Raw genomic sequence first — 21,811 nt, 5'->3', positions numbered from 1 at the left:
TGGTACAGGATGTCTCGGCCAGCAATGTCGTGGAACGCAGCCTCACACAGTGCCGTAAGAAGTTCAATGACCTCAGATGGGTGGTCAAGGTGAGTTCTGTCTGTGCACACTGCACAAAGCACCATTCCCCCACCACTCACCTAGCATACATCTGCAACAACTCAAACTCACATCCTCACCTCTCGCCTCGCCTGCATTCACAGCTATTCAATAACGGCAGGCATATCTCCCAGCCACATAGCTGGACTCTGACTCACACACATTCCTTTTTTTTACCAGGCCAAGATGGCACACAATAGGAGAGACAGGCAAGGATTAACCTGAGCTCCAGCAGCTCTCAGACCTTGAGGTGCGACTGCTATGGTTCATTGGGCAGCAGTTGGTGGGCACCATGGCCGCGGCGACGTTGACCCCACTGGGGGCAACAACAGTAACTTCATCTCCTCTCCTTTTCTCATCCCACTTTCCACTCGAACCAGAAGGCTTTATCACTTTCCAGCTCCTGATACTGTCTGCATTCCCTGCTCCATTCCTGCCCCCCTGCCCTCACCTTAGCGCGAGTTTTGTGCCTTTATGCTTTCAGATAACCATCCTGTCCCTGAGGCCCCCCCATGACAGAGACGAAGGAGAAGAGGAGGAGGACCCAAGCAGCGTGTCACTGCATCTCTCACCCGGAGGCACCACCTCAGAGACTGGCACGACGTGTTCGTTAGTGGCGAGCTTAGTAGAGGGCAGTACCCTGGGTGATGCACCGGGCACGAGCAGGCTGCAGCAAGGCCAAAGGGAAAGGGTAGCTCAGGGGCCAGCTTCCCGGAGAGAGATTCCACGCACGTGTTCTACTGCACAGGACTCAGATGAGGACCTCGATGGGGGGGTCGTTCACACAAAGGGTGATAGCCATGCACTCCGAGATGATAGGTGCCATAGCAAAGATGCCCAAGAACCTCTCGGCATGGAGGAGTCCGCCTCCAACACTGCAGAGAGCTCTGCGCACACCACGGAGCCCATCATTTCCAGTCTGCAGATGATGGTGGATTCCCAAAGAGATTGTGGGGACCTAGACCCCATGACATGCGTCATGGCGATGTGGCAGCTTACATTGCAGCACAGGCAGAAGCAACGCAACATCTTAGTGTGGTAATGCAGAGAATGGTTGGTGGCAAGGAAGCTCAGACTGCTCTCATGCAGTCTCAGCTGGATGCCACACGAGCTCTGACTACTGCCATCATCGCTGGGTCCATCACAGTCGACCGGGGATCTCACGGTGTCACAGCAGGTCACCAATCTGTGCTTCAGCAGATTGGAGGGGATGTTGAGGTGCTGCCCTGGGGGAGTGGCAATGGGTCAGTGGAGCAGGAACCTGCTGGCTTCTCTCAGGATGACAGCATTCCTGATCCCACCACTGCCACTCCGCCACTGTACTTGTCACTGCCTGTCACCCAGCCAGCCCAGCCTGAGGTGATGCAGTCTACAGCCGGGCCTTCCAGGCTCAGAGCTGGTCGAGGGCATCCTGCAAGGCTATCTGTAGTCTCTGGCCCTGACACTCAGCAGCTTTCCACTCGCCATGTTACAGCCACTTGGGAAACACTACGTCGGAGCAGTAGAATAAGTAAAGGCTTAATTAAGAGGGGATATGGGGCTAGATTTTATACTTTTGTGCAGATAGCCCAAAAATGGGCGTTATTTCCGGTGTGGGTGGTAAAAATGGGTTTTCAGATCGCCAGCTTGTCGCCTATTTTCAAAACCCATTTTCAAAATTGGGAGTTACTGTGAGATCTGAAATGGGCGTTAGCGTTAAATCTCTCTGATCTTCTGCCATGAAGTGTCACCATCCTTAGCAACAGCATGGCAACGCTCAATTCCCGCGATTCAGGAGGTCAAGGGTCATCATTACATGCGCATAAGAGACAGAGAGAGAGGGAGCTGAGAGAGAGTGAAGGCATGTGTGGGTGTGGTGTGGCTGCTTTGGGAGGAAGGAGGGAGAATTTCGAGCTTTATAGCAAATTGTGCCCCAAAAAATTAGCTATTACCAGCCAGATATTTTCCCGAATTTGGTGCGTATAATGGAGGGAGAGGAGGAGGCGACGCAGCACGCTGTGGAAACTGACGCTGGTGAGAACAGTGAGCTGGGAGAGGAACACATTGGAGGACGCAAAAGAGCGAGGAGATTCTCGGACGAGGCTAATGCCTCCCTCATGCAGGAGGTCCAGTCACGTTAGGGTGATTTGACACAGGCAGGGCGTGGCAAGCCCACCCCAAAGGCCTACCAGAAGATATGGGCCGAGATAGCAGAGGTGGTCTCGTCGGCGACCAACGAGGTGCGTGAGGGCAACCAATGCCGCAAGCGATGGAACGACCTTGTCAGATCGCAAGAGTAAGTATTACATTTATTTACATGTATTTACATAATTTGATTTGTAAGAGTCATGAGTGACTATCATCAGGTGAGGTCTTTCACTTTTACCGGGAATGTACTCAAAGCCTGTGGTAAACGTTGCACGTCTTTAGGTAAAGAATGATAATTATCATAATAATCATGATTACATCTGTCAGTAATGTGTTGTATCAGTCTCTGTGACAGTACCTAGCCATGATATCACGCAATGATCTCATGCCATGTCGTCCTGTCACCTTTTACAGAAGAAGTTCTCGACGAATAGGTCCGAGCAGAGGCGAACGGGTGGGGGGCCACCAGTCACCAGCGACCTCACTGACATGGAGGAGCGGGTGCTCGCACTTGTGGGGAGGCACCCCCGGACGGCCACGCAGGCAGCTGCAGACCCTGAAGTGATGCCATGTGAGTAAAGTATACACCATTGCGTGATCTAAAGTCAATAGATGGCACACCCATTCATATCTGAACAATATTATATAATAGATGCTTTCTAAAATTGTCCTATAAATAATGTTGGCCTCATGAGAATCATTGCAATGCAGAATGTGTTGATGGTCATAAAATGTGATGTCTGTGATGATTTTGATAACAGGTGCTCTTGTCGCTGGATTCACCTTGTGGCCATAGCACCCCCTTCTCCTCTAATAACCTCATTTGTGTTTTGCAGCTCAGCCAGCAGCGCGGCCCCAGACAAGACCACAGAGGCTAGAAGGTGGGGGCGGGGGGCTGGACTCGGCGGACGATCCTACCTCTGTTGCTGAGGAGGTCCGATTCTCGCCGTCAGTCAGCTGGGTCTGTTCGCCACGGATGAGAGCGCGGACTTTGTGGAGTCTGCATTGCCAGGCTCCAGAAGGCATTCTACCCCAAGGCCATCTAGTAATACTCCGGCCATTCCCGCCTCCACTCCGGAGGTACCGGGCCCAAGCACCCCGCCACAGGGCACCCCATTTGTCCCCAGGATGGTGCTGACCCCGCAGAGGTTTCGTGCGCACGGCAGCTCTAGTCCACGAGCTCCAGGTGAGAGCGGAAAGATGGTAAAGTTGTCCAGGACTATAGACATAGGTGACCAGATCCGAAATGCATTGGGGGGCGTATCCCGACACTGGCCAGCATCTCCAGCACCATGATAGAGTACGTTCCGCGGATGGCGGAGACCCTGGAGGCAATAGCCAGGAACACTCGTGGCACAGGCCTCCCAGTGTTCTGAGAGCGCGGCACTCCAACCCTGGGTGCCAATGACAGATGAGAGGCAGGAGCAAGATCCTGCTTCTGGATCTGAGAATGTTCTCACCTCGGTACCCCTGGCTCCCGTACCCGTGCAACCACCAGCTCTGCCTTTAACCCCCCCAATGAGGCATTGCCTGAGGCGGCCAGGTGGAGAAGAGGGGAGGGGGGAGAAGAAGGGGAGGGGGGGAGAAGAAGGGGAGGGGGGAAGGAAAGTGAGGTGCATGTCTGCAGGTGATGGCTCTGTTATATCTCCATCTCGGTGTATGCAATTTGTTGTAATGTATGGGGGGAGGGGGCCACCCCGTTGTTTTGCATTTGTGTTCTGTGTTGCTGGACATGTTGACCATTTGATTGATGTCAATGGTCCAAAAAGTGGGTTAGGGGTGGGGTGTTTTTTCCCATGATACTTATGATTTCAGACCAATGGTCGTATTAAATGTTTTTTATTTAACATAACCTTGTTGCGCATTGTCTCAGATAGCTGGACCGTTACACACTGGTGATTCCTTAACATGAAAGAATATAATTGCACTTAACTTGAATCAACTTAAACTTTAACTGGCACCAAGGTGATGCCCACCATTGATGTCTGAGCTGCACACACACAGCAGTGTGTCAGCTTTGTCAATAACAGCAATGTTCTTTCAGGCAAATCGCTCATTTAGGAGCTCCTGACGTAAGAGTCTTGCAGCTATGTAGCCACCACGGGTCCTTTCCTGCAGTCTGGAGGGAGGCGTGGGCATGGTTGCATAGTCAGCCTGATTGTCTGAACCGAGGTCAGCGTCCAGCCCCTCGTCCTCCTCTTCCTCTCTCTCCTGAGGTGGACCATCAGTCCCTTCTGGCAATTCTTGTCCCCTCCTGATAGCCAGGTTGTGCAGCATGGAGCACACGACCACGAATTGAGCTACTTGCTCAGGGCTGTATTGTAGCTCTCCTCCTGAGTGCTCCAGACATCTAAAGCGCTGCTTAAGCACACTAATTGTTTATTTGACCACACTGCGTGTGGCTCTGTGGCTCTCGTTATATTGCTTCTCGGCCTCAGTGTGGGTGTCACGCAGGGGGGTCATCAGCCAGGTGGCTAGGCCATATCGTTTGTCACCAACATCCAGCATTGTCCATGTGGCTGACTGGTAAACATGGCAGAGACAGCGCTCTCACGCAGGATGTGAGCCTCATCGAAGCTGCCCGGTTATTTGGCATTCACTGCCATAATTATCTGGATGTGGTCGACAACTAGTTGGTCCTTCAGGGAGTGAAATCTTTGTTGTTATATATGTAAACTTGTATTTATTCTGTACAGCCACCATCCCCATGAGTCCAAAGTGATCCCATAGTCCCTTGGGAGCACAGGTATTTAAGGAGGTCTCACAGGTTGGAGAGGCACTCTGGAGACCTGCAATAAAAGACTAAGGTCTTACTTTACTTTGAGTTCAGTCTGACTCTTTCTCCATACATAACACTTTGCTGTTGCGGAAAACCTCTGGGTCCTGAGAAGGTGCCCGCATTTCGATGTGAGTACACTGTATTGCTTCCTGCACCTTGGGGAACTTAGCAATGCGGTAGAATGCTCCAGCTCTGTCAGTCTGAGCCTCCGTGGTCATAGGGAAGCTGATAAAGTCCATCCTACGCGTGTACAGGGCCTCCGTGACCTGTCGAATGCAGCAATGTGTGGCATGCTGAGACAGAGGGTAAATGTCGACCGCGGAGGCCGAAAGGAACTGGACGTGTAGAACGACAGTGCTGCGGTGACCCTGACCTCGATGGACAGTGATGTCCTGAAGGTGCTGGCAGGCTGCAGATTTGTCCTGATGAACTGGCATATTTCACTGATCACCACTTTGTAGAAGCGCAGTCTCCGAAGGCAGGTGTTCTCGGATAAGTCGAGGGAAGACTGCTTCTCTCTGTAAGTGCCGGATGTGTATGGTCTGGACCTCCTCCTCAGTCTGACATGTCTTACACTGGGCACATAATGCTGTGCATTAGACGTTGTGCCATTTGCTCTCTGCAGCATCTACGTAGTAATCGATGCAGGCTGAGAAACGGCTAGCCCCATTCCAATAAAAGTATAATGCCGATTGTTCACAAGCAATAAATTTCAACACTAAAAGACAACTGCAGTAAAACCCAATCGTCCACAGTCTGAAAAGATGTCTGTTCCGATGGTCACTTCACCTGAGAAGAACTCCAGAGTCAATCCAAACTCCTCCAAAGTTGAAGCAGCCTTTTCAATGAAGCAACCTGCGATTTGAAAAATGGCATCCACTCCGCTGTGATTAGTTCAGAACAGTTCAACTTTTTCAGAGCGGTGTTTTGGGCGAGTGATATTGTGGGCGAGATGTATGCGAGGTGGTGAAAGTGACGCTGGGCGATATACTGGGCCTTAGTTTTGGCAAATGTGATCTTTGCAACAAAAAAAAGTGGGTGGTCGATATTATTGAATCTCGGCGTTAACTACGTGCGGAAAGTAACGCTGGACGATATTATGGACGTTGGTTTCGCCCATTCTGATGATTCTGCCCAAAAAAAGTGGATGGGTGGTATTATTTTTTCCGGCGTTACATACATGGTGAAATAACACTCGACGATAAGTGCCCGGAAAATGGGCGTCAGTTTCCATTTTGTGGTTAAACGGGCGATATCTGGGCGTTACACCTCATTTCAGTGTTAAAATGGACGTTAAGTGGGTGTTATGCATGCTAAAATAATGGAAAGTCTAGTCCATGAGGTTTTGCACAAGGGTTTATATATGTAGTGAATGTTTTATGATAAAATTTTTATTGGAATGTTACATATTTGGTGCTATCTCTCATTTGGTGCTATCTCTCATTGTCTGAATGACGGCAGATTAGTAAAAGGGGAGGTGCAACGAGACCTGGATGTCATGGTTCATCAGTCATTGAAAGTTGGCATGCAGGTACAGCAGGCGGTGAAGAAGGAAAATGGTATGTTGGCCTTCATAGCTAGGGGATTTGAGTATAGGAGCAGGGAGGTCTTACTGCAGTTGTACAGGGCCTTGGTGAGGCCTCACCTGAAATATTGTGTTCAGTTTTGGTCTCCCAATCTGAGGAAGGACGTTCTTGCCATTGAGGGAGTGCAGCGTAGGTTCACCAGACTGATTCCAGGGATGGCTGGACTGACACATGAGGAGAGACTGGATCAATTGGGCCTTTATTCACTGGAGTTTAGAAGGATGAGAGGGGATCTCATAGAAACGTGTAAGATTCTGATGGGACTGGACAGGTTAGATTCGGGAAGAATGTTCCCGATATTGGGGTAGTCCAGAACCAGGGGACATAGTCTTAGGATAAGGGGTAGGCCATTTAGGACTGAGATGAGGAGAAACCTCTTCACTCAGGGATTTGTTAACCTGTGGAATTTCCTGCCGCAGAGAGTTGTTGATGCCAGTTCATTGGATATATTCAAGAGGGAGTTAGATATGGCCCTTACGGCTAAAGAGATCAAGGGGTATGGAGAGAAAGCAAGAAAGGAGTACTGAAGGAATGATCAGCCATGATCTTATTGAATGGTGGTGCAGGCTCAAAGGGCTGAATGGCTTATTCCTGCACCTATTTTCTATGTTTCTATGTTTCAGTTTTGGGGCTCTGCTAAGGAATGAGACATTGATGTAATGATGGGGACGTGCAGACCAACCTGGAATTGGCGTGGGATTCACTGGAACCAAAGTCTGATGAGGCTCTCGCGAAATGCCCTTGCAGAAGGCCGATTGAGTGCCTGGCTCATCCGTTGCTGCTGCTGCTGCTCCTGTTCCTCCACCTGCTCGTTGTCTTCCTCCTCCTCCTCCTCCTGAGGTGGTGGAGCTATGCCTGGTGGCAATGGCGCCCTCATGATGGCCAAGTTGTGCAGCATGCAGCATATGACGACGAAAAGCGACACCTGCGCAGTCGAGTACTGGAGGACACCTCCCGAGTGGTCAAGGCAACGGAACCGTTGCTTGAGCACTCCAATGATGTTCCTGGTGGCAGCATGGCTCTCATTGTATGAGAGCTGGGCAGAAGTGTTGGGGTTGCCGAGGCGAGTCATGAGCTAGATGGGAAGCAGATAGCCCTTGTCTCTGAGCAGCAGCTGCGAGCTTGATGTGGTGGCTGGAAAAGAGTTAGTACACCAGTTTGGCACAGGATGAATGCATCGTGGCTGCTGCCAGGATAGCCAGCATTGACGTTGAGGATTCGCTGTCTGTGGTCGCACACCAACTGACCATTAAGTGAATGGCAATCTTTGCAATTACGGAATACCTCAGGATTGTTATGCGGTGCCCGAAGGCAACGTGGGTGCAGTCAATGGCTGCACCATGGGGAAGCCCACTCTCCTGGCAAAGTCACATGCACACTTGTGCTGCTTCTGTCTGGTGATGGTGAAGCCTGCTCCTTCTGCAGAGAACATCTATGCTCTGGCGGATACAGCAATGGACGGAAAACTGGGTGATGTTGGAGACTGTTGCACACTGGAAGGATCCACTGCCGTAGAAAGTGAGCGCGTTGGTGACCTTGACTACCACTGAGAGAGCTGTCCTCACCCTGGTCTGAGGCTTGAAGTCTGATTGCAGGAAATGTCATAGCTTTGTGACCACGTCTTTGCTGAAGCGCAGCCTTTGAACACATTCTTCCTCAGTGAAACTGATGTAGGAGAACTGCTGACGGAATAACCTGGGATGCTAAGGCCTCCTGTTGAGAGCGCTGTGGGGCCTCTGCCCTCTGGCCACATTTTTCTGTCTTTCTCTGTGCCTCAGTTGCCTCCAATGATGACGCTGGAGCTCGAGGTCCAGTTTCAGCACAGCCCCCGTGAAATTATATAAATGTTGGAGTTCAAATCTGTCCTCAATGAAAGTCACGAATCTTTAATAGCGACAACACTCCTTCAACTGCAAATCGCTCAAAACACCTGTATGCCTATTTGAAACTAGGAAGGAAACATTATTGGCCAACTAAAAATGGGATCGGTGGGTCACTACGCTGCTCTCTACTCCGCAGCATCTGGCAGCAACTTCTCGGAGGAGGGTTCCCAGCAGGTAAATTCAGTTCGGATGCCGGTGGTGCAATCCTTCGTTATGCCACCGACCGCAAAATCCGGGTCATTACTTTTGTGACACTCTCATTCACTCTTCCATTATCCGCAACATCGGCTGTTCTGGTCCAGGCACTTCCAGATGCAAGTTCACTTCTTTCTATGGCATTGTCCACACCTCCAAACATTCACTTCATCCAAGACAACAATTTACAATCTGGCATACTATATTTACTGCTCTTTCCCTGTATTGTGGAGACCAAATACAGATTGGATGATTGTTCTGCCAAACATCACCATCTAGTCTGCAAGCACGATCCTTACTGTCTTACCACTTCGATTCCTCCTCCCATTCACACTCCTCCAGCCAGTGTCAGCTGTGGCTCAGTGGGTAGCACTCTCGCCCTCGAGTCAGAAGGTTGTGGGTTCAAGAAAATCTAAGCTGGCACTCCAGTGCAGTGCTGAGGGAGCACTGCACTGTTGAAGGTACTATCTTTCGGATGAGATATTAAACCGAGGCCCCGTCTTCTCTCTCAAGTGGACGTAAAAGATCCCATGGCACTATTTTGAAGAAGAGCAGGAGAGTTATCCCCGGTGACCTGGATAATATTTATCCCTCAATCAACATAACAAAAAAACAGATTATCTGGTCATTATCACACTGTTGTTTGTGGGAGCTTGCTTGTACGCAAATTGGCTGCCGCGTTTCGTACATTACAACAGTGACTACACTCCAAAAGCCCTTTGAGGCGTCCGGTGGTCATGAATGGTGCTATATAAATCCAAGTCTTTCAAGTCTTTCTTTTCCCATTGTCATTCTAACCTATCCATTTTTAGTCTCCCATTGGAATTCTGATGATAGGTTAACTTTTTAGAACCCATCTTTTTACTTTTCAGAATTTGATCAAGTTGCTGTGTATTTCTATCATTTTGTTTTTATTTTAGACATTTTTTTTGTTTTTTATTAAACTTTCACAGCCTGACAGAGATAACATTTATATATTGTCGAGTTTAAAAAAAAACTGTTTACATGCTACTAAACCCATCTGCCGTCTCTGTGTAATAGGTGGTATATCAGTACTCTTGCCCTTTACCTGTTATTCTCCCCTCCCTTCTCAGTGCTCGTTAACTCGATTGTCTTCCCCCTTTAGTTCTGATGAAGGGATCCATCAAAAATATTAACATCTTTTCTCTATTCAGATGCTGACTGTTATGTATGCAATAAAGGTTCAAACGGAGTACTGTTTAACTAAGCAAGGTACAACCTTGCTTCTGTTTTATTTAGGCCCAAAGTGCCTGACTCACAAAATGGCTGGCCTTTTATACCAGAGCAGCACCATATCGGTGCTGCTCAGTGGCCTCCAACAATGACACCATCTGGTGGCTACAAACAGCATGTACATACATGACAATACACTCCTCTGAGATCTTATCACAGTATTTCACAGGTTGAGACGGTCTGGTGCTTTACACTTCCGGGTTGACCGTCTCAGTTCGATTCTGGCCTGGGTGAATGTGCGGAGTCTGTTGTGGCTGGTGGTTGGATGGCTGACTTGTTGGGGGTGGCAGTGGCCATGTCAGGAATTGCAAGTCCATTTTTATTGAACAAATCTGTGATGGAAATTCCGGGTTCACTGATGACCCTTGAGTCCACTGAAGGCTGCTGGTAGGTAGGTTGGTCGTCGACGGTTTCTTCATCCGACTGCTCTGGCTCGTCTCTGTGCCTCAGCTTTGTTTGATCCATGTGTTTCCTGCAAGTTTGCCCATTCTTGAGCTTAATAACAAATACTCTGTTGCCCTTTTTGGCCATGACCGTACCAGTAATCCATTTGGAACCCTGACTATAATTCAACACAGGTATAGGATCATTAACAGAAATCTTGCGTGACACAGTTGAGCGATCGTGTACCCTTGTTGACTTGATCTTCTATATTCAGCATGATTACTTAAATCCAGGTGTACAAGAGATAACTTGGTCTTAAGACCTCTTTTCATCATGAGTTCAGCAGGCGAGACCCCTGTGAGTGTGTGGGGTCTTGTCCTGTAACTCAGCAGTATACAAGACAAGCGGGTCTGCAGTGACCCTTGGGTTACTCTCCTCATGCTTTGCTTGATAATTTGTACTGCACGTTCTGCTTGCCCGTTGGACGCAGGCTTGAACTGTGCTGACCTTACATGTTTTATGCCGTTAAGTTTTGCAAACTCCTGAAACTCCGGACTGGTGAAGCACGACCCATTGTCGCTCATCACTGTGTCAGGCAGACCATGTGTCATGAACATGACACTGAGATTCTGTATGGTTGTCGTGGACATACTGGATGACATGATTATGCATTCTATCCACTTCGAATAAGCATCCACCACCATAAAAACATCTTGCCCAGGAAGGAACCTGCAAAATCTACATGGATCCTGGACCAAGGTTTGGATGGCCATGACCACAGACTCAGCAGTGATTCCACTGGTGCTTTGCTGAGCTGCATGCAGGTGTTGCACTGATGTACGCATGCTTCCAGCTCAGAATCAATTCCTGGCAACCATACGTGGGACCTGGCGATGGCCTTCATCATTACAAGACCAGGATGTGTGCTGTGTAACTCACGCACAAACTTCTCTCTCCCTTTCTTAGGCATTACAACTCGATTGCCCCACAATATGCAATCTGCTTGAATAGACAGTTCGTCCTTGTGACGAATGTACGGTTTGACCTCCTCGCACATTTGTTTAGGTATGGCAGACCAATCCCCTTTGAGGATGCAACTCTTTACCACCAATAATATCGGGTCCTGGCTGATCCAGGTCTTAACTTGTTGAGCCGTGACAGGGGTACCTTTACTCTCAAAAGCATCCATGATTAACATTAAATCTGCCGGTTGTGGCGTTTCCACCTCCGGTGTGGGCAACAGCAATCGGCTCAAAGCATCGGCACAATTCACTGTGCCAGGTCTATGGCAAATGACATAATCATAGGCAGATAATGTCAGCGCCCACCTTTGGATGCGGGATGAAGCGTTGGTATTGATACCTTTGCTCTCGGAAAACAATGAAACGAGCGGCTTGTGATCGGTCTCTAATTCGAACCTCAGACCGAACAGGTATTGATGCATCTTTTTAACACCATACACACACGCTAAAGCTTTTTTTTCTACCATACTGTAGGCTCTTTCCGCTTTCGACAAACTTTTGGATGCATACACGACAGGTTGAAGTTTCCCCGATTCATTGGCCTGTTGTAACATGCAACGAATTCCACATGACGATGCGTCACAGGCGAAAACTAAACGTTTACATGGGTCATAATATACCAGCAGCTTGTTCGAGCAAAGCAGATTGGTGGCTTTCTCGAAAGCTCTGTCTTGCAATGCGCCCCACACCCAGTTGTTGCCTTTTCTCAATAGCATGTGCAGTGGTTCAAGTAAGGTGTTCAATTTAGGTACCAAAGTAGTTGAGTAGACCCAGGAACGAACGCAGCTCCATCACGTTCTGCGGTTTGGGTGCATTCTTGATGGCTTTGGTTTTCACATCAGTAGGTCTGATGCCATCAGCGGCGATTTTCCTCCTGAGGAATTCGATCTCCGGTGCCATGAAGACGCACTTTGAGCATTTAAGTCTGAGTCCAACTCTGTCCAAATGCAGTAGAACCTCTTCCAGGTTGTTCAGATATTCGTTGGAGCCACGACCGGTGATCAGGATGTCATCTTGGAACACGACAGTTCTGGGAACGGACTTCAGTAGACTTTCCATATTCCTCTGGAATATTACTGCAGCCGAGCGAATGCCAAACGGGCACCTGTGGTAAATAAACAGTCCTTTGTGCATGTTAATGCACATAAGTCTCTTCGATGTCTCGACCAACTCCTGTGTCATATAGGCTGACGTCAAGTCCAGTTTTGTAAACGACTTCCCTCCGGCTAGCGTCGCAAACAAGTCATCAGCCTTCGGTAACGGGTACTGATCTTGTTTCGACACCCTGTTGTTCGTAGTCTTTTAGTCTCCACAGATTCTGACTGTGCCATCACTTTTCAGCACAGGAACAATGGGGCTGGCCCATTCATTAAATTCGACTGGTGATATGATCCCTTCACGCTCGAGTCTGACCAGTTCAATTTCGACCTTCTCCCTCCCATCATATACGGCACTGCCCGAGCTTTATGATGGACGGGTCTTGCATCTGAGTCCACGTGGATCTGCACCTTGGCCCCTGTGAAGTTGCCGATACCTGGTTCGAACAGTGAGGGGAACTTGCTCAATACTTGGGCACATGTATCTTCCTCCGACGACAATACCTTTTTGTCATTCCAGTCACATCTGATTTTCTCCAACCAGCTCCTGCCGAGCAGCGTTGGGCCAATGCCTGGAACAATCCACAGCGGTAATTCATGAACTGTACCGTTATATGACACATTAATTTGTGCACTGCCAATCACCTTTATCAGTTCTTTGGTGTATGTGCACAGCTTGGCATTAACAGGGCTCAGCCTGGGCCTCACAGTCTTAGTATCCCACAGCTTATTAAAAGCCCACTCGCTTATGATCGATTGACTTGTCCTTGTGTCCAGTTCCATCGATACCAGTATCCCGTTAAACTTCACATTAATCAAAATTGGTTTACTCTTGGTTATGAAAGAGTACAGTCCATACACTTCCTCCTCTGGCATCTTGGATTGCGCATCCGGATCCATGCTAATCTGACACTCATCCTCCACGTGGTGTGTCGCAGCTCGCTTGCTCATCTGCGGACACTTGCGCTGGAGATGCCCCACTCTCAGACAGCCTTTGCAACTATATTGCTTAAATCGACACTGCTGGTGTTGATGATTTCCCTCACAACGCCAACATGGAGAAGTTGGATACATTCCCGCTGGCGGACTTTGGGCAGCCACAGGTTTCGCGAATGCAGCCGGATCGGCCCTATGTGCCGAATCATTTGCGAATGCAGCCGGATAGGCCCTGCCATGTGTCGTTCTGCCGAACGCCGAATTAATCGCATTTACAGTACTTGCCGAGGTTCGGTTCTTCACCGATATTTGCTTTAAACTCCTGTCCGTCGTCATACATGATTGAGCGATCTGGATGGCCCTTTTTAAATCCAACTCTTCCACCACCAGAAGTTTGCACAGGATCACCTCGTGGTTGATACCGATAACAAAGAAGTCCCGCAGCATGTCTGCCAATACCGTCCCGAACTTGCACGGCCCCGCTAGACGTCTCAGGTCGACAACGAATTCCGCCGTGCTCTGGCACTCCGATCGAATGTGTGTATAAAACCTGTTTCTCGAGATGATGATGCCGTCGTCTGGCCTGAGGTGCTCCCGTACCAATGTACACAACTCCTCGTACGTTTTCTGTTGGATCACTAGGCATGAGTCGATTCTTTATCAGACTGTCGATCTTTGAATCGCATCGTTGACCCCTTTCATTTTGTTGGCCACGAAGTACTGGTTCAAATGGCTCACAAAGTCTGCCCAATCTTCTCCCGCCACGAATCGCTCTAAAAATCAAATTGTGCTCAGTTTGCAAACAAAGGTTCTTGTATTCTCGTCGCCAAATGTTATGTATGCAATCAAGGTTCAAACTGAATACTGTTTAACTAAGCAAGGTACAGCCTTGCTTCTGCTTTATTTAGGCCCAAAATGCCTGACTCACAAAATGGCTGGCCTTTTATACCAGAGCAGCACCAAGTGGCCTCCAAAAATGACACCGTCTGGTGGCTACAAACAGCATGTGCATACATGACACTGACAAAGCATCTGAATATTAAGAGCATTTTCTGTTTTTATTAGCTCTTTTAAAATGACCATCTGTAGGTGGCTCCAAGCTTCACCATTTACTGCAGGATTGTTAATTTTAGGAACATAAAAACAGGGGCATTAGGCAGACCTCAGGATTAGTATTTTCCTCTGGGAACTGACTGATAGAACGGAATGAAGATTTTCTGAGAAATGAATTTGAACGGTTTCAAGGGAGTTTCAAATGGGTGCTGGTCCACAGCATAATACAAATGGGCACGAATAGGTAATCTCTCAGTTTGTGGAGTGGAAAATTTCACAGTAGTACAAGGGATGAGGTTGGGGTTAAGGCACATCACCGAGGCAGAGTAGAAGGAGCAGAGTAGAGGATTGAACTTGTCTGTGTTTAGAATAGCTTGATCTGGATTATACACTTATTTATTTTATTGGAAAAGGCAGCATTGAAACCCCAAAAAGAAAAGCATCACAGAAATGACTGTACAGAAGGAGGCAGCTCCACCTATTGCACGAATGCCAGTGCTAGCTCTGCAAATGCAATTATCAACTCTCATCCTATTTCCTTGACCTTTCTCTGTATCCTTTTTTATTCTTTTTTCAATACTATTCCAATTCCCTTTTAAATGAAAGGAAGTGACTAGCGATATCCCCCCTCATTTTATTTTTTATTGAGCGGTCCCTTTAACAGGGTGCATAGCCCATTCAAATTTTCATGCATACACAGTTTCTTCCCTGTGGGAGGCGGTGAACGGCCTGCGCGGGACCTCCAGACCGCTGCGCAGCCGCACAGCTTAGCGGGAACGTTAGTGACTAGTGGTGTCCAACAAGCATCTATGCTGGGGCCTCACCTATTCATTGGGACTGAAATTGGTGGCCTTATCACCCACTGTCGCCGGCTGCTGCCAAGTTTTTTCGGCGGTCTCCCCTTGGTGACAGATTCCTCTAGGTCTGCCGGCGGCGGGATGGGAGTACCGCTGGGAACCACCCGCTGACGGCCGCTAGCGCACAAGTCGCGTAAGTGACCTCCCGCCCGCCGAGCTGGCAGATTCCTTTGGATGGGAGTCGGTGGCAACAGGGGGAAGGACCGCTGCGTGAAGGCATGTCTAACCCTGACGGTAAGTAAGAAGACCTGCAAAAAGTGGTTAGTGAACTTCTTTTATATATTTTTTTCAGCGATTTATGTGGATGGGGTCCACTGAAGGTTTTCCATTTTTTTTTATTTATTTTTTTTTATTTTTAGCTGTTCCCCCCTCCCTGGGCTTGACTCAATTCTCGGCGGCACTGCGGCGAGGATCGCATTTGCTGTCAAGATTGGGAGCTCCTGCCCGCTGCCGCCCAGATTCACGACGTATGTCGTTTTTTTGCCGCCGGGCGGCACTCGCGTATCTTTTAGAGGAATTTCCCTGGCAAAGTACTGCCAGGTTTCTCGGCGGTCCCTTGGGCGGGTCTTGGCTTTGACCAAATTTGGGCTCATTATGTTTATTAATGACTTAGATACCACAATAGCAAGCTATATATCTCAGTTTGCCAAAGATTGGTGGTGTAGTAAATAGTATAGACGGGAGCAAAAAGGATCAAAAAGGATTGATCTGAGTATTATTTAAATAATGAAAAGTTAGGAACAGTGGAGGGTCAAAGCGATTAGGGGTCCAAGTACACAGATCAGTAAAATGTAGTAGTCAGATACAAAAAATATTCAAAAAGGTGAATAGAATGTTAGCCTTTATAACAGGGGGCTAGAATATAAAGGGGAGGAAGTTCTGCTACAGCTATACAAAGCCCTGTTAGATCACATCTGGGGTATTGTGTACAGTTCTGGGCATCGCACCTTAGAAAGGATATATTGGCCTTGGAAGGAGTGCAGCGCAGAATCACCTGAATGAATCATAGAATAGTTACAGCACAGAAGGCAGCCATTCGGCCCGTCAAGCCTGTGCCGGCTCTCTGCAAGAGCAGCTCAGCTAGTCCCACTCCCCCGCCCTTTCCCCATAGCCCTGCAAATTTTCTTTCCTTCGGGTACTTATCCAACTCCCTATTGAAAGCCATGATTGAGTCTGCCTCCACCACCCTTTCAGGCAGTGCATTCCAGATCCTAACCACTTGCTGCGTAAAAACATTTTTTCTTATGTCATCTTTGGCTCTTTTGCCAATCACCTTAAATCTATGTCCTCCAGTTCTCGACCCTTCTGCCAATGAGGACGGTTTCTCTCTATCTACTCCGTCCAGTCTCCTCATGATTATGAATACCTTTATCAAATCTCTCAATCTTCTCAATGTTACTAAGGCTCCAAGGGTTAGATTATGAGGAGAGATTACATAAACTAGGCTTGTATTATCTGGAATATGGAAGGTTAAGGGGTGGTGAGATTGATGCTTTTAGGAATTTCAGAAGAATTGATAGGATAGATGGAGAAACGGTTTCTGCTGGTGGTGGAGTCTGGGGCAAAGGGACATAACATTAAAATCAGAGCCATGCCATTTAGGAGAGAAGTTATGAAATGGTTCTTCATGCAAAGGGTGTCAGAAGTGTGGAACTCTCTCCCACGAAAAGTAGCAGATGCTAGCTCAATTAATAATTTTAAATCTGAGAGCGATAGATTTTTGCTAGACAAGTGTATAAAAGAAATGGCACAGCAGACTTGAGGGGCTACTCCTGTTCTTATGTTCAAAAATTATATGACATACTGCCTCAATAGTTACTCAATTACATTCTATGTTTTAATGACTCTGTGAGTTAAAATTTCTTCTATTTTTGCGGTTTGTTCTTCTTGTGATACTCCTGGATGTATGCCACTCTGTTACCAAATGTCCAACTAGTGAAAACAATATTTCACTCTTTACCCTTTCAAATTTTTCATATTCTTGGAAACTTCTTTTAGATTCCAACCTTAATCTTCTCTGTTGCAGTGAAAAAAGCCCTAATTTTTGCACCATTCTTGGAATCAGTTTACTAAATATTCACTGCATCAGTAAGGGCACCAAATGGTCATACATTAAGTGATAGAACAGCTCCAAACTATTCCCGGTCAGAGAGAAAATGGGAGGGGGAGTGGAAGAGTATTTTGTATTATGCAGTTGACCCTTTTAAAAGAATGTAGAAAATTAGGGGTACAGTAGCTTTAGAGAAAGTCCAGTGACAATTCACTTGGAAGATAGAAACATAGAAAATAGGTGCAGGAGTAGGCCATTTGGCCCTTCGAGCCTGCACCAAGATCATGGCTGATCATTCCCTCAGTACCCCTTTCCTGCTTTCTCTCCATACTCCTTGATCCCCTTAGCCGTAAGGACCATATCTAACTCCCTCTTGAATATATCCAATGAACTGGCATCAACAACTCTCTGTGGCAGGGAATTCCACAGGTTCACAACTCTCTGAGTGAAGAAGTTTCTCCTCATCTCAGTCCCAAATACCTGAGATGTTGGGTTACATTCTCTGGAAATGAGGGCCGTGAAAACTGTGGGCTGGTGTTTTCAGTATTTGTGTTGGGATTCTGCCCAGGGATAGGGCCAGTGAGCACAAATGTTGATGGGGCACATCTTGCGCGTTTGCCTGCCCCAAATCTGTCAGGAAATCTGTCCTCTGGTACTCAGGCCCTGGGGAGGGTGTGATGCATTTCAGAAACCTTACAATATGGTATAATTATAAATCAAATGAAATTTTCCCAATTGATATTAATTACTTTAAGTTTCTCACTCTTATTAGCCCCTTGGTCTCCTACTATTTTAGGTATGGTTTTTGTGTCCTCTACTGTGAAGACAGATACAATATATTTGTTTAAAGTTTGCCATTTCCTTATTCCCCATTATAATTTCACCTGTCTCAGCCTCTAAGGGACCAACGCTTACTTTTGCTACTCTCTTCCTTTTTATGTACTCGTAGAAGCTCTTACAATCTGTTTTTATATTTCTTACTAGTTTATTCTCATTGTCTATTTTCTCCTCTTTTATCAATTTTTTGGTCATCCTTTGCTCGTTTCTAAAACTCTCCCAATCCTTAGGCTTACTACTTTTCTTCACAGCATTATAAGCCTCTTCTTTTAATCTATTACTATACTTAACTTCTTTTGTTAGCTATGGATGGATCATTTTTCCCATGGAGTTTTTATTTCTCAATGGAATGTATATTCGTTGAGAATTTTGGAATAGTTCTTTAAATTTTATCCACTGCTTATCTATTGTTAAAACTTTTTAATCTAGTGTCCCAATCTACCTTTGCCAACTCGCCCCTCGCACCTATATAATTGGCTCTATTTAAGTTTACCTGCTCTTCTAATGGCTGCATGTCTAGGGAGCAGATATCGGGTCACTTACGCCACTTAAGGGCAGCCAGCAACTCTTAAAGGGGAGGTGCATTCTGCCTGCTTACAGCAAATAAAAACTTGTGTTGAAGAAATGATTGAAGGACGCAGTGAGCGGTTACCAACTTTCTCTGCCTTGGAGAATCTGGTACAGGCAGTGAAGAGGAGAAGGGACATCCTCTTCACCCGGGGGCAGGAAGCCTTCAAGGCCTCTACTCCGCTGACAGTGGGAAGAAATAACAGAGCATGTCAATGCCAGGAGCTTTGTACCCTGGACATGGCTGCACCTACCACAACTCACATCTCACAGACACATTATCAGCTATTCACATGTAACAAAATCTATTCTCTAGCCTCCAATTCCATCCCCCTCCTTGGTCACTGTCTTAGACAGTTAGTAATCCCGGCTTCCTATTTGATCCTGAGCTGAACTTTCAACCCCATATCGTCTCCATCACAAGACTGCTTACTTCTGTCTCCATAATATCGTCTATCTCCATCTCTGCCTCAGCCCTTATCCATGCTTTTGTTACCTCCAGACTAGACTATTCCAATACTCCCCTGGTTGGGCTCCCATCTTCTATCCTCCATAAACTTGAGCTCATCCCAACTTCTGCTACTCATATCCTAACTCGCACCTAGTCCCGGTCACCCATCAACCCTGTGCTCACTGACCTGTATTGGCTCGCAGTCTAGCAACGCCACAAATTTAACATTCTCATTCTTGTTTTCAAATCCCTCCATGGCCCTGCCCCTGCCTCACTCTGTAACCTCCTCCAGCCCTACAACCCTTCAAAATCTTTGCACTCCTCCAATTCCGGCCTCTTGCGCATCCCTGACTTCCTTCGCCTCACCACTAGCGGCCGTGCTTTTAGCTGTCTAGGCACTAAGATAGCTAAAAGCATGTCTAATTTTCTTTTAAAACTGTGTAAAAATTTAATTGCCGGTCATTAACTTAGGCTGCAATGGATGCTGAAGAATTCTGAAGTCCAGCTTCCGTGGGGGAGCCTAAAACAGGTCCCTCATTTCAGGGAGCTAACACTTGTTTTAGGCGTCCATCAGAGAACTCTGAAAAATGGCACAATATAATTTTGGGTCTGATGTTTTTCATGCATCCTTGGAGTGTACGACGTTGATCACCAAAATTGGGCCTCGTGTTCGTTTTTCGCCTGTAAAATGGGATGAGGTCCAATTTCTACCCCCAAATGTGTAAACTGGCACCTACCAGATTATTATGCATAATTCCAAGGAATTTGCAGGCATCCACCAGACTCTGTTTATCATCACTTTTCTCTGCCAGGCCCAGAAACGTTTTCAGATATTCAAGAGCATCAGAAGAATGTCCTGTGCTGTGGGGGAACAAAATGTTGTAAAAGTATTAGTTTAATCTGAATCTGGTGTAGAATTCAGGAGGATAAATAGAAAAATCCTGAAAAGCAAATTGAAAGAAGTTAAAAACTATCAAGACTTACACAAACATATTTGTTAGCAATTTACAGATTTCACTATATTCTTTGTTTTACAGCCTTACATACTCTGTATCCTTGATATACAATTCTATTTAACTTTAATGTCAACCTTGGCATAATAGTAACACTCTTGCCTCATGCCCCACTCCAGAGATTTGAGCACATAATCTTGGCTGACACTTCAGTATAGTGACGAGAGATTGCTGCACAGTTGGGGGTGCTGTCTTTTGGAGGCGATGTTAAATCGAGGATTCATCTACCTTCTCAGACGGATGTAAAAGATCCCACGGCAATATTCAAAGCTTTCTCCTAGTGTCCTGACCAATATTTATCCCTCAATCAATATTTCTAAAATAGATTATTGGTCATTCATTTCATTGCTGTTTGCATGACCTTGTTGTGTACAAATTGCCTGCCGCGAATCCCTACATTGCAAAGTGATTACACTTGTAAAGTACTTAATTGGCTGTGAAGCCGTTGCAATGTCCTGAGGAAAAGAGCTATACAAATGCAGGTTGTTTCTTTCTTCTTTCTAATAATCTGTTGGGAAGCTACTTGCAATTATTCTTGTTGTATAACTATAGAAACAATTACCAATGTTCATGTGTGATCATACAAAAATGCAAAATAATTCATAATTTATAAATAATATAAAAATAATTAATTTATTCTTCTTCCAACATAGTAATTTCCTAATAGAAAAGCCTGAAATAATTAGATTTAATTCTTCATGATTATGTTTTATCCCAAGTTCTCCTTCTTATGTTTGTATAAGGTGTATGCTTGTTCATCCATATTTACCATTTTAGGTTCTTTCACATTGTTTTTGTATTCAATGGTCTGACAACTGTTTCCATGGGCCCAAGTTTCCACACGCGCCGAGAACGGCGCAGTCCCGACCTGGACGCCCGTTTTTCGCGCCACAAAGTGCGCCTAAAAAAATCTTCGGTATTCTCCACCTACTTGCAGGTCCTCTGGCCCTCGGCGCAGCCAGCACGAGCTGTGGGGGGGCGGAGCCAGGTCCCTGCGCTGAAAACAGTGCCGGGACCTCTGCACATGCGCGCTACAGTGGGCACGCAAGTGCAGTAGCTCCAGGCGCCGAACTGTGTGGGAGGGGCCCGAAGCACGCAGCCCCTAGCCCTGGCCGAATGGCCTCACTGGGGCTGCGTGAATAAGGCTCCTCCTACGGCCAGCTCCTGCTCTCCCCCCGACCAGACCCGACACTCGCCCCCCCCCCGCCTCCGGACCAGACCCGACACCCGCTCCCCACCCCTGCCTCCGGACCAGACCCGACACCCGTTCCCCACCCCCCTGCCTCCGGACCAGACCCGACACCCGCTCCCCCCGCCGCCCCCCCCCCTGCCTCCGGATCAGACCCGACCCGACACCCACTCCCTGCCCCACCCTCTGCCTCCGGACCAGACCCGACACCCGCTCCCCCGCCCCCCTGCCTCCGGACCAGACCCGACACCCGCTCCCCCGCCCCCCTGCCTCCGGACCCGACCCGACACCCGCTCCCCCGCCCCCCTGCCTCCGGACCAGACCCGACACCCGCTCCCCCGCCCCCCTGCCTCCGGACCAGACCCGACACCCGCTCCCCCGCCCCCCTGCCTCCGGACCAGACCCGACACCCGCTCCCCCGCCCCCCTGCCT

The 21,811-nt window shown here is 47.6% G+C and overlaps 1 protein-coding gene across 3 annotated transcripts in view; it reads right to left on the bottom strand.

Annotated features, from left to right (window-relative positions):
- Positions 1 to 21,811, bottom strand: part of ttc29 (tetratricopeptide repeat domain 29) — a 714,732-nt gene that overhangs the window by 284,414 nt on the left and 408,507 nt on the right. For all 3 annotated transcript variants that reach the window (XM_070871547.1, XM_070871546.1, XM_070871548.1), the window contains one exon: positions 19,915 to 20,038. In XM_070871547.1, the coding sequence (XP_070727648.1) occupies positions 19,915 to 20,038 (124 nt within the window). The remainder of the gene's footprint in view (positions 1 to 19,914; positions 20,039 to 21,811) is intronic.

This window comes from Pristiophorus japonicus, chromosome 2 (assembly GCF_044704955.1).
Source record: "Pristiophorus japonicus isolate sPriJap1 chromosome 2, sPriJap1.hap1, whole genome shotgun sequence".
In the NCBI taxonomy this organism is placed as follows: domain Eukaryota; kingdom Metazoa; phylum Chordata; class Chondrichthyes; family Pristiophoridae; genus Pristiophorus; species Pristiophorus japonicus.
Note: the sequence above shows the minus strand (reverse complement) of the source record. Positions and strands in the feature narration are given on the sequence as shown.